The 12103-nt window shown below is 41.5% G+C and overlaps 1 protein-coding gene across 1 annotated transcript; it reads right to left on the bottom strand.

Annotated features, from left to right (window-relative positions):
* Positions 1 to 915: 915 nt before the first annotated feature.
* PTHLH (parathyroid hormone like hormone) lies at positions 916 to 11145 on the bottom strand. Its single transcript, XM_008504453.2, has 3 exons — positions 11031 to 11145; positions 5015 to 5437; positions 916 to 1066 (listed from the first exon to the last, which is right to left on the bottom strand). The coding sequence occupies exons 1-3, from the start codon at positions 11129 to 11131 to the stop codon at positions 1057 to 1059; spliced, it is 534 nt and encodes a 177-aa protein (XP_008502675.2). The 5' UTR covers positions 11132 to 11145; the 3' UTR covers positions 916 to 1056.
* Positions 11146 to 12103: the final 958 nt, after the last annotated feature.

Genomic DNA, 12103 nt, shown 5'->3' with positions numbered 1-12103 from the left:
CTGCCATTTCCATTTTTTTCTTTCTTTTATATATTCACCCTCTTACCCTCCCTGCTCTCAAGTTAACTTAAGATGGTTTCAAAGAACTGAGACATTGCTTGTATGGTGGACATTTTCATCTTTGAGCAAAGCTGGTGGGAGCTGGGAACACTGAGATTCTGTCTATATTTGAACAAGGCTATAGGGTGTGACATGTGAGCACCTTCCAAGAGTGCTGTAAGTGAGGAATCCCATGGGGCTGCTTTTCAAATCTTCTCCTTTGGAGAGTGAAATGCTTCAGCCTTTGCAAGGCTGAGGGCTGGAAAGGTTGGGAATTGCCTTTTCCCTGCAGCAGGGCCTGAGCTGTATGACAGTACCCCCAGGCTGCTCAGCAACTTAGCTGACTTGAAATAGAAGACTGGAACATAATACATTCTGAGTGATTTTTAAGTAAAAGCTAATGTGAAAATGTGGGAGTTTGAACCAATGTAAGCACATTAAATTTAAAACAATTTTCAATGTAGTAAAGAAAAAAATAATATTCCTGCTCTTGAAATCCCTAAAGGACATATTTTTCTTTCTGAGTCATGATTTAATTAGATTATATTTTATTAGACATTCTTTACAAATTTTAAAATACTGCTATGATACATGCACAAAGGAAAAATCAATTTAAACAATTGTATGTAGGCATTCACTGAAGTCAACCACAAAACAGGAACATTTTATGTCAGTTATCAATGTACTTGATATGTATATCTAAAGTGCATTATGTTACCAAAAATATAGAAAGTCAGCAGCACCAAGATACGTTCACAAAATAAATACACCAGTCAACAAAATAAATTATGGTAAATGCGACAATAATAATTGTCTTAGCCTTAGCAAAAAAGGGGAAAAAAAAAAAAAGGAAAATTCACAATAACCAAATGTGCAGTTTCAGAGAGCAATGGGGGGAAAAAGATTTTATTCTGCGCATTTACAATATTTACAGGTAATAAATATTTTAATACTTCCAATATGTTCACTATTACAGAATACTGCAATATGTCTTCCAAAAATCTCTTGCTGAAATTGTCAGCGCCTCCTGCAATGAAAAGGGCAGAAAAAAGAGAAAATTAATCTTCACCTTAAGTAGGTAACCCTTGGACACAAAATTAATAGCAAGAGTGCCACAGATACCAACTGATATCCATTGCTAGTGAACATTTGCAATAATAGGGACTGTTAAAAAACACTACAGTTTTAGTTATCTTTTCAAGATCTCTGCTATATTTCTTTCAAAGCAGCTCAGCTACCAGTATGAAGACCTCCAGTTTGTCATGACACTGAGGCCACGTATTCCACTATATTGGACACTCAGAGACATAGGGAGAGGCTTTATTTTTCTGCAGAGCCTGATGTGACACAATTCCTAAGTGCTACAGGTAGAAAAACCATATCAGCCTACAATAAATATGTCGAGTGCTAAAACATCAGAGAAATGAGAAACTTGTTTGGAAAATAAGAAAGGAAAGTCCTTTTTGAACACTGGCAACCATGTCCCTGCTATGTTAACTGCTTGGGTCTGATTAAAACTGTCAGTATTTGGTCTATCTTTTCCAGTGAGGGACCACCTGTTAGACAAGAGTCTGTTTATTTTAGAGGTATATATTTCTATGCTGTCATCTACATGAATATATGCAGCACTTCTGCAGTAAAAGCTGCTCAAGTCTTGGAGTTAACAGATGCTTGATAGCAACTCTCTTTAAGAACCTGAATGAATTAAAAGACTGATCCTGAAACCTTCCCTCTGTGAGACAAAGAAAACAAGCAAGCACCTCACCATGTCAAGTTCTGACTCCTGTTGCATTCAATCAAAGCTGAAAAAGTCCCAGACTGGGGAGATTTCTAGGGGATGCTGGCAGCCTGGTGCAAGTTCTGTATTTTTCCCTCCTCCCTTCCTTGTGAAATCATGAGAACAAAAGCTGAACCTGCTCCTGGCTTGTCAGTGGATTACTTGTACTACAATATTAGCTTAAGTTACTTCTTAGCAATGCTGCAGGAAAGGCTGAAGGGTTGGGCTTTTTTGCCCTTCTTTCCTTGTGAAGGGCACCTCTCTGTATTGCATGGGAAACAGCTGTAGGATGGAATACAGCTCTAAGACAGAGCAGGATTTGCTCAGTTGCCAGACTGACTGCTGAAGGTGCAGGTAGTGTTCCCCATGCAGACGTGTGAGGACATGAGACACAAAATCCTTAAGAATTTAAGAGGGTTGTTGTTGGGGATTTTTTTTTTTTATGTGCACATTGAAAGTAAGACTACATTTAACATTAGGGAGACTACGTTTAACATTAGGGAGTCGTTTGAAAGGCTTCTTAGGAAATTAGGTAATAATAGCTTAATTGAACTGGAATGGAAATATAGTTGGAATGTCCATGAGAAAGTATTTTTTAAGCATCTGGAATGGAAATGCTAGCGTGAAGCTCCATAATAATTAACTAGTAATATTAGGGTGTATTCAGGCTATATAACAGTATGTATCATTATGGCACACAATTCATGCTGCATGACTGTATGTGTACATCTGCTCTACACACGCCTATTTTTAAGAGGGTGACATTTTCAGTTTGGCTTGGATTTTAGGCTTTGTTTTGTAGCTCAACCTAAGCCACATCTTGACAATAGGCTCTGTACTAATGTCTACTCGCAAGCTACTTTCTGTGACTTAGTCTCAGATTTTGCAGGATTGGCTTCTTTTATGAAATACATCCTGTAGAAAATAACAAGATCCAGAAAGAATGTAATTATTTTTAACCTAAACTATTTTCTGACCTAAACCCAAAATTCTGCGATTGAGATTGGGTGGAGGGAACTGGCACAGTTATTTTAGTTCAGTGAGTTGATTTGGAAAGAAGCAGAGAGATACAGTGAAAAGCACACATGAAGCTTATTTTTGCCATCCCTTTACATTTGCCCTGCTCCACTATGTGTATACACTCTTTTACCTTAAAATAATTATGCTTTTCCTAAGTTCCAGCTACCCTTAGAGGTTGTACTAAAGCAGTTTCTACTGGTGTAGAAATCCTGCCTGCAGACACCTTCCTTTACCTTCATCCCCAAGTAGATTAAAAGTTGGTGGTTCAGCTCAGAACAGATGAGGAATCAACCTCACTCATACTTGATCATCCCTCCATCTAAGACGTGCTTGCCCACCTTGTGCCAACAACAGCTCAGAAAGCAGCACTGATATGCCTGACTCTCCATGTCTAAAGTACATGTCAGGAAATCGTGATCTGCTCTGATTTTAAATTTAGAAAGTTTATCTTTTGACAGTCTACAGAGATAACTACAAGCTCATATACTACCACTGGCTTAAGAAATGAACCAGCATATTATACCCTCTGCTTGTGAACAAGGAATTTCCTTTTTCTGTTTTATGACTTCTTTTCATTTGATCATCTTCATTTATGTGTCTGTAGGTCTCCTTTAGGAATCTGTTTCCTGCCTTGGAGAAATACTGCATCCTGGGCATTATCAGTAAGGTAAAGCTGGAGATTATCATCAGGAGTCTGTACTTCACAGCAAAGCTGACTGCCTACAGCCATCCTAAAGTACTTAAACCAGAAAGGCTGGACTAGGAAAATTGACAGGGTTTTGCTTGTTATTCTTTCACATATCCCACTGGGAATACAACCAAAGACAGAGTAGTAAGAAAAGGAAAGAATGGTTGAAATTCTCTAGGGTGGGTTTTCCTTACATTCAAGATTTCTACATGCTGAAGACAGGTCCTATTTATTTGCCACCACAGCTCCTTACCACCTGTTGAAACATCAGGCATCTCCTGACTCCCAGAGGATGCCTTGCCTAAGGTGCTGAGACAAACCAGCCTCTCTCACTTCACTACTGACTGCTACAGCCATCCTAAAGTGCCTTATGGTCTGGAACACTGAATGCCTAACCCCAAATGCCAGGAACTGCTGGAAATGCCAGCAGAAGTTCAGGTGGTGGAGCATATTGCAAAATTTGGCCTGTAAAGCTTAACCTAAGACTGGGTTTTAGTAAATCCCTCAGCTGGCATCTCTTTCTAAGGGATTTATGGTAAGCAAGTGATGTTTCTCTTATGTCTCCATGCTTCCAAAGAGAAGGGGAGGAGGAGAGAAAAGGGTGGGTTTCATGCTGTTAAAAATGCAGACATTTAAGTAGAACCAAGGGGTGGACTTCTTGGCTTTGGCTGCAAGCGTACAGGCTTCCAGTCAAGCTGAGATGAGTGCAAATGGATGAGTTCCCTCTGGCACCTAGGCTGAAGCCTCCAGCTTGCCACTGCTTTGAAAACTCTTCATTGTCACAGATGAGGGAACACGTCTCTCTCCAAATACTCAGCATTTTTCAGCAGCAGTGTAATTGTTTCATGAGCTGGCAAAAAGATGGAGCTGAATTTAAAAAATCCTAATGGCAAGGAATATTTTACAGCAAAAGGCTGGTCTGAGTTGTTTGTAGATATGAGTAAGAGAGAAATTTTCCATGTTCTCCCCTAAGGTTAAACAGTGAAATGAAAAACTGTAAAGTAAGGGTAGGAAAGTTGCCAAAAAGGGGAGGCGTTGAGAGGGAGGAAAGAAAACTTTGCCATTTTATAGATGCAGAGCCTTAAATAAAACTCAGGGCTTTCAATCTTCTGAGGCCCAAATGTGGGACCAAGATCTGATGTGAGAGACACTACAGTTAAAACTGGAAAAAAGCATTTTTAATGGCTATGTTGTGCTTTCTTTTTGTAGAAATAACTTTACTTACTACTGGCTCTGCTTCAGGAATCTCATTTTGGTAATAAGTGGTTTACTGGATATGTTTGTCATAGGAAAGACAGACTTTATCACCAGGACAAAGTGGAGAGGGTACTTACATCCAGAAAGCATCATGAGACAGTGCACTGTTTGAAAAGCCAGTGCCCAGTTTGAGCACAAACCTCACATACTCCAGATTAGAGTGAGGCCTTGACCTCACACACCAAAGGGTAGCATTTTCAGTATGCCCCCTCTAAATGACACAGCAGAATTACCTTAAAGTGTGATTATGTGTAGTGACGGAGTTGTCCAAGAGTGGGCTTTCAGTCATGCTGCTTCTATACATGCCAGGATTTAGCCAAGCTGAGCGGGTTCGCCTCTTTTTCTTCTCTTGTTCCTTACGTTTTCCAGGCTTTGCTTTCTTTTTCTTCCCTGATGCCTTCAGGGGCTGCTCCTTGTAGGTCTGTGATTTGTTTGTCTCCTGAGTTAGGTATCTGCCCTCATCTTCACTGCCAAATCGGACAGGGTAGTTCTTCGTGTTGGTGGAAGGCTTAGGGTTAGGTGAAACCTCCGAAGTTGCTCGGATTTCTGCAGTGTTGACACCTTCAATTAAATTTTGAAGGAATATTCTTCTTCGTAAGTCTTGGATTGACTTGCCCTTGTCATGCAATAGCTGGTGCTCTGATACAGCCCGTTTCCTATAGAAAGAGAACAGAGGAGGGGAAAAAAAACATTTAGGATTTGGTTATTGCCCAGTACTTGGCAGACCTCCTCTCTCCTCTGGCAGTGGTAGCCCCAAGGACTGTGTAGAAGCCCTCAGGCTTGGAGACATCCAGTTAAGTCAGACTGCTGGAGCAAGTCCTGCTTCTCTGAGTAGCTGCTGCCTACAGAGAAGGGAAAGACCTAAGCGGGTAATAATTCTCAGCTGACCCATCACACACCACTGGACCTGGAGCTGGATAAGTCACTGCTCTTTTCTAGGAAAGCATTACAACTCTTAATATATCATACTTCAGGCAGTAAAGGCAGGAAGGCAGTTGTCACAGATAGGAAAACTAAAGGGTCAGATAATGAAGTACTGCACTCAAGCAAGAGAGGGAATAACAAGCACTTGTACTGAAGCCGGAAGCAGTGTTTATACAGCATCAGTCTAATCATTTTCTTCTGCTCAGTCATGTACTTAAAAAACATTAAAAAATACATAAAAGCACATTTCATTGCTAAATTTAAATATGTGCAATTGCAGGAGTGTAATGGAAAAATGTTTGGATTTCGATGCCTGAAGTGTAAGCACTGCAGTCTATAATGAGCTATCTGGAGAGGCATCAGCCTGGGCATCAGAAGGGATGAGCCTCAGCCTCCCCTGTTGATTTTACTGCTTGGTCATTTGTGTCTAATTATGGTTTTAGATAACTTTCTAGTATTCCTTTACGCATGAACTTTTGGAGCTGAGTTTTATGATAGTCCTCTTTGCTTGACCTTCTGCAAGAGCATCCAGGTTTGTTTAAATGGATCTCTGGTACTTTTCCAGAATTTATGACCTTTCAGTTCACTAGCCTCTTGTTTTCAAGGAACTGGGAGATGGTTAGTTATCTGTCTTGTGGAGATGTACTGGCAGAGAAGGTACAAAACAACTGAGGAAAGAAGATGCAAGTGGCACCTAGGTAATAAATAACTGAGAAAATGCATGCTTTTTTCTTGGTGTTGGATAGACTCACAGCTGCATTGTGAACCACAGAAAGAGTACAAGCTGGGATTTTAGCTGTGTTCCCATGAATGCTATAATACAGTTTATCCTTCCAATTGCCCTACTTCAGTGTGCTGAGATTGGCTACGTATTCTCTCATCTTGCATCAGGGTACTGCATGTGACTAGATCCTTACTGGCCAAAAAAAATTATTTCACTGCCTTGCCTGCTGTATAATCATTTGGTCAGTTAGCTGGATAAGAAGTTGTTTCCGTGTGTGGGTGAAATGGGAGAAGACACATAACTATGAGTGAATATTACTTCCTTCTGTCCCATCCTTATTTTTCCTGCTACGTTACCAGGTTTCAAAGTGTGGTGGGCAAAGGTAGCATGTTAAATGACTGGGAGTGTTCAGCAGTATATTTTTCTCAGCCATTCAGTCAAACTATTTAAATTTGGTATTTGATCAACAGTAGAGCTAACTGGGATTGGCAACTTCAAGTAGCATTGGTTTAAGAACATCCCTTCCACTTTTTCTTTCTGTAGAGTTGCACTTTTTGAATATAGCATTCAAGTAATGGGTCTGAGTAAGAATACGTCTCTGTCACTCAGTGTAAAATTCAAACAGTAGCTTTTCCCCATTCCACAATGAGACTCAAAGGTGACTTGTTTTTTCATTAAGTCATACAATAGAGATACTTACTCAAGATCAGAAATAGATGTACTTGTGTTTGGGAGCACACATTTGACCAAACATTTTCTATGTTTCAAGCATCCCAGAGTCAATTTTGGATGACTTCAGGCTTTAGGGAAAGCATTTTATTTCCTTCAGCTCCAAGTCCCTGAGCAAAAATGCCATGTGACAATAGCGAGATGAGCCCATAACGTTTCTTTCACTTCAGTGCAGCTGTGACCATTAACACAAGCTCAAGATCTTCCCCAGGAGAATTTTTCTGACCACTCTACTCCTGAAGCTCTCCAATAGCCATCTCTAAGAACCTTCTCATTAAGGTCAGTCTGGTTTGCTGGTAATAAAACTAGCACCTTGGACTCCTCAGAGTGGCAGGCTTCTGTACTGCTTGTCAAACTGTCCATGGCAGCTCATGTTACACTCCTAACTTCAGTGATCTATTTTCCCAGGATATTTGCATGGAAAATAGAGTTCTCTTCTCACTCTTCTCATTTATAAAAAGCATACAAATCTTAGTGCTTTACTGAGACTGAAGCAGTACGTCTGATGTGATGAGCAAAGCTTTCCTACTGCCTCTTGTAAACTACCAGGGATAATTCTTTTTATCACAGACAGCCTAAAGCTGCCTTAATCCTGTAATGTCTGTTTGGTCAATTTACCCACTGTGACAAAATCTTGAATCTCTAAAGCCTGTTATTAAAGTCCTCTTGATTGAAAAGCCATTCCATTTTACAGAGCTGAAACCTAAAGATTTGGTTCCAGTACACACAAGGCAGTCAAAGAGCATTACAAGATGTACATCTTGAGTGAGCATGTATTTCCAAAATAATGCAGGGATTGACGTGCAAGGGGCTTGTGTGCCAAAGAGGGTGGGTTTCTGTTTAAATGTCTGCAGGATATTTAGCATCAAGTCTGGCCCCAAATAACATTCTGCTATTCCAGATGATTGTATAACATTACGTAGTGTTACATTTCACATGACTTTTATTACTCAGCCAGACTTAGGGATTACATTTTGCCTACCAATTTCCTTTGTATGCTCTAGATCAAAAAACTCCTAAAATCAAAGAAGATGTGGTAGATGTGTATCTCTTTGACCTTCTGCCTCCTGCCTGTTATTCAAACAACTCCTGTGTTTATAAATCATGAGAAAATCAGCCCAAGAAGGCTGATGTAAGAAGTGCTTCATAATGGAGATATCAACAGTATCTCACCCACACACACAGGCAGGAAGGCAATGGAAACCGGAATTATTGCATTCACATATTGGCTACAATACATGAAAAAAAATACTAGGCTGTTAGGGTTAAGATGACCCACTAGAGGTCCCTTCCATCCTTCTTAAAATGTGTCTCTCATTCAAGGAAAAAGACTCTGACCCCAAACCAAGCACAGTAAATGCTAAGCTTACATGTGGTAGGCACGTTTGAGAGAAGGATATTGATGGTTTCTATTTGACCAGAGTGTTTAAACTAATTACTCTATCCAAGGACACTATGTGCATAGGAGACTTAGTGTCTATGAGAAAAACAGTAGAAATCCATGACTTCTGATTATTCTGACTTCATGTACTTTCAGATAAGCTGTTCTTCTTAGGCGCATTCCTTCCTTTTTTCCCTTGCATATCAGCGTCACTGAGAGGCAACATTCTTGAGGGAACTTTCTTCAAGCAATAACTTTCTGTCTCAGAGTTGTTCCTATTTAACCATTATTATCCTTGACTATTCACATTTTGCCTGATCATAAATTCAGCAAAATAACTGGAAAGGACTCAGTCAGCATTCTGTCTGGATTTTGCAAGATTGAGTGCCCTTGCCACTGGCTCCAAAGGGAGTGAAAACTGCTCAACCTATCTCAGAGTTTGGAAAAATATTTTGAACAGATCTGGGGACATGATGCTTCAGTGTCTGGGCAAGCTGATAAAAATATCTAATTTCAATTTGAGGCATTACTAGGTTACTCAGAAGTTCTTTAGCAAGTAAAGCATTTCTATAAGAAATAATCTGTCTGGCAATCTTTTCTTGGGACAATTTGCTATTGTTTTCCACAGGAGATTTGCCTCAGTAAACTCTGTAGAACCAGGACTATGTAGGTTTGTTTATTTTTGCATGGCTATGATAATGTGCTTCAGTATCTTCATCCATTACTGGTTTAAGCCTTTGACTGAAAAAAAAAATTTAAATATCTAGGCTTAAGTGAGTTATTAACCATTAACTCTAGGAATGGTTTGTGGTGATATTAAAACAGGACACATGTTTGAGTGTGGTGTCTGTGTTTGTGCTGCACCCACAAACAAAACTATGTGAATGCCACGAACTGACAGCTAACTGGTTTCTTCTGTGTGTTTTACATGCCATAGCAAAGAGGGAGCTGAGAAATACATTTTGACTGTTTAGCTTCCACTTTTTTTTTCCCCTGTCAGGACAGAACGGGGATTTGGAAGACCTCTCATCCTGACCTCTAGAAACAAGTGTTAGAACAACACTAGCTTCAAAAAGACAAAGAGAATTTCTCAGCAAATTAAACTTTAAAAAAAAAAAAAAAAAAAAAAAATTTGGCTTCGATCCAGGTCAGAGGTTTTTAGCCAAGGAAATACAGCATTTGACTCTTTTTTTGATCTCTATTTTTTTTATTACTGAAACCAAAGTTTGATTCCTCTGTATTCCAGTGAAAGAAATAGCTCAATGATAATTTGCAGGAGTATAAAACAGCTGAGCATTTATGGACTGAGAAGAACACACTGTAGAATTATGAGCAGTAACAATTTCTACACTATTTGCTGTGGAAGATGTGTAATAGTTGTCTGCCTGGTGCCAAAATATAGGTGTGCCTGAATTCACTTCACCTGGGGGATTTTTTCAGTTGCTTAAGAGGCAAAGGAAGTGCTATTTGGAGATCTTGTCCTTATGTATGCAACAGAACAGTTACAAGGGAAACCATTTGAAATTGTTTGCTGTGTCATGTTTCCCTGTAAGTTGTGACTGGATTTTCCAACGTGCTTTCTCCAACCTGACTTCCTTTTGAACTTAGCAACAATACAGCCCTCCACAGAGTGACTAAAAGATTTCTTCCTTAGAAAATCTGATGCAAGCCTAGTGAGAGCCAGTAAGTTAGATATGGGAGACAGCTGCTTCTATGTCAGCCCAGGGGCTTCTCTTCTGCACTTTGCATGGGGGGCAATAGGATAAACCAGGCTGATTATTTTGGAAAGAGCAAAAAGGTAATTTCCTGAACAGGCTGTCTTAAGTTACATTATAATTTATCAACAAGTATGCTTTTTCCTCCCAGTCAAATGCTGGACTCCCTTGGATTTTAAATTTATTTATTTATTTATTTATTTTCTAAAGTGGCAGAAATCCAAATAAATTATTCAGTCCTTCAGTATCGTGATGGCCCTCACTAACCTGTGTTTTCTCCAGACCTTATCAATATTGGCTCCATGCCACAGCCGGAGAATTAAGTTTGTACTTAGCATAACATCCAGCAGTTTGATAAAACAGGATGCTCCCTTCTAGGAAACCCCCAGAACGTGCAGGAAGGTGCATGGGCAATAGCACACGCTGGGCAAAACCACAGCCGCATCTCAGCTCCCCGCGGACCCTGAGCTTTCACATCACCTTCACAAATGCTTTATAAATTCAGGCAGCTGAAAAATCCCTTTTCCCTGCCCCAAAGGCCCTCTACTTATGTCCTTTTGACATCACCGGTGAGCACCTGGGGCAGGTAACCCCCAGCCGCACCGCAAGCGCTGCCCAAGGCTGAGAACCCCCCCTCCCCCGGGATGCTCCCGCCGTCGACCCGGGGGGCCCCGGCTACCTCCATCCCCAAGAGCACCACTACCGAAGAGAGGGGAGGAAAAAAAACACAACCCAAAAACGAAACAACAAACCAAAACAAAACCAGGGAAACTCACAGTCTGCGGCTGATCCCCTCTACTGATCTCCCGTAAGAGGGCACGGAGTAACTCAGCAGGAACACTGCGAAACTCCACTGCTGGAAGAGTTTAGTGAACATTGTATCCTCCGGGACTTAAAACCTGCAAGGAAAGGGAGGTCAGTCCCAAGGGACACATGCGCCAGCGCCGTCCTGAAGCACTCCCCGCTTTCGGCTCTCCCAGCTCCGAGGCTGTGAAGGAAAAACAAACTTTCTGAGCTCTCGGGAGCGGCTCACTTCTTCCAAACTTCTCTCCGTCTCTCTCTCCTCCTTGCTGTCTGTCTCTTTCTCTCTCCCTCCCTCCCTCCCTCCCTCCCTCACTCCCTCCCTCCTCTTTTCTTCCCTCCCTCCCTCTCTCTCTCTCTCTCTCTGCCTCTCGCTGCCTGGAGGCAAGATCTCTCTCAAGATTAGTTTAAAAAAAAAAAATAAATCTACCTTGTATTTGAATCGGGTTAGAGAGAGCGGTGACCCCTGTTCAGTTCTATCCCGCTAAGCTGCTATCTATGATACAGGACAAGCCCTCTTTGCAGATAAGGAAAGATTCCCCCCAAATCAGCTCAGCTCCCCTCTGTCAACACACGATCGGACACACACACACACACACACAGGCAGAGATTCAGGCTGGGGCGGAGGGACGGAATGCATCTACACATCTGCCTTTAACTATACCTCTGGAAAAAATAAAAAATAAAAAAAAAATAGGTCAGGGTCAGGTTCAGGTCCTTCGCTCCCGGAAAGTTGGGTCCACAGTAGTGGCAGGGAAAGTGAACTCAAGCAAAGAGCGCTGGCTAGCTGGAGAGCCCGAGAGGTCTGAAGGGAGCGGTAGCCTGGGAAGGCTCGAGGGGGGGGAAGCATGCTTGGCTCCGCAGGTTGGACTGAGCTGGAGCCGGCGATGTTCACACGCTCCGAAGCAGCCTCTGGGAGACCTGAGGGAGGACGCAGGGTTTTGCAAAGAGATGGCGCCCTCGGAACATCTGCGGAGAGAGCCAGAGCCCAGGCAGGATACCCACAGCCAAAAGGGAGACCAGAAATCAACGCTTCCCGAGACCAGAA

This window comes from Calypte anna, chromosome 1 (genome assembly GCF_003957555.1).
Source record: "Calypte anna isolate BGI_N300 chromosome 1, bCalAnn1_v1.p, whole genome shotgun sequence".
NCBI classification, from domain to species: domain Eukaryota; kingdom Metazoa; phylum Chordata; class Aves; order Apodiformes; family Trochilidae; genus Calypte; species Calypte anna.
Note: the sequence above shows the minus strand (reverse complement) of the source record. Positions and strands in the feature narration are given on the sequence as shown.

Bases quoted from the DNA above. Each gene is read 5' to 3' on its own strand.
- PTHLH (XM_008504453.2), bottom strand. From the start codon at position 11,131: ATGTTCACTAAACTCTTCCAGCAGTGGAGTTTCGCAGTGTTCCTGCTG. The intron at 5,438-11,030 runs GTGAGTTTCCCT...CTCTTTCTATAG, and splicing joins GAGGGGATCAGCCGCAGACT to GAAACGGGCTGTATCAGAGC.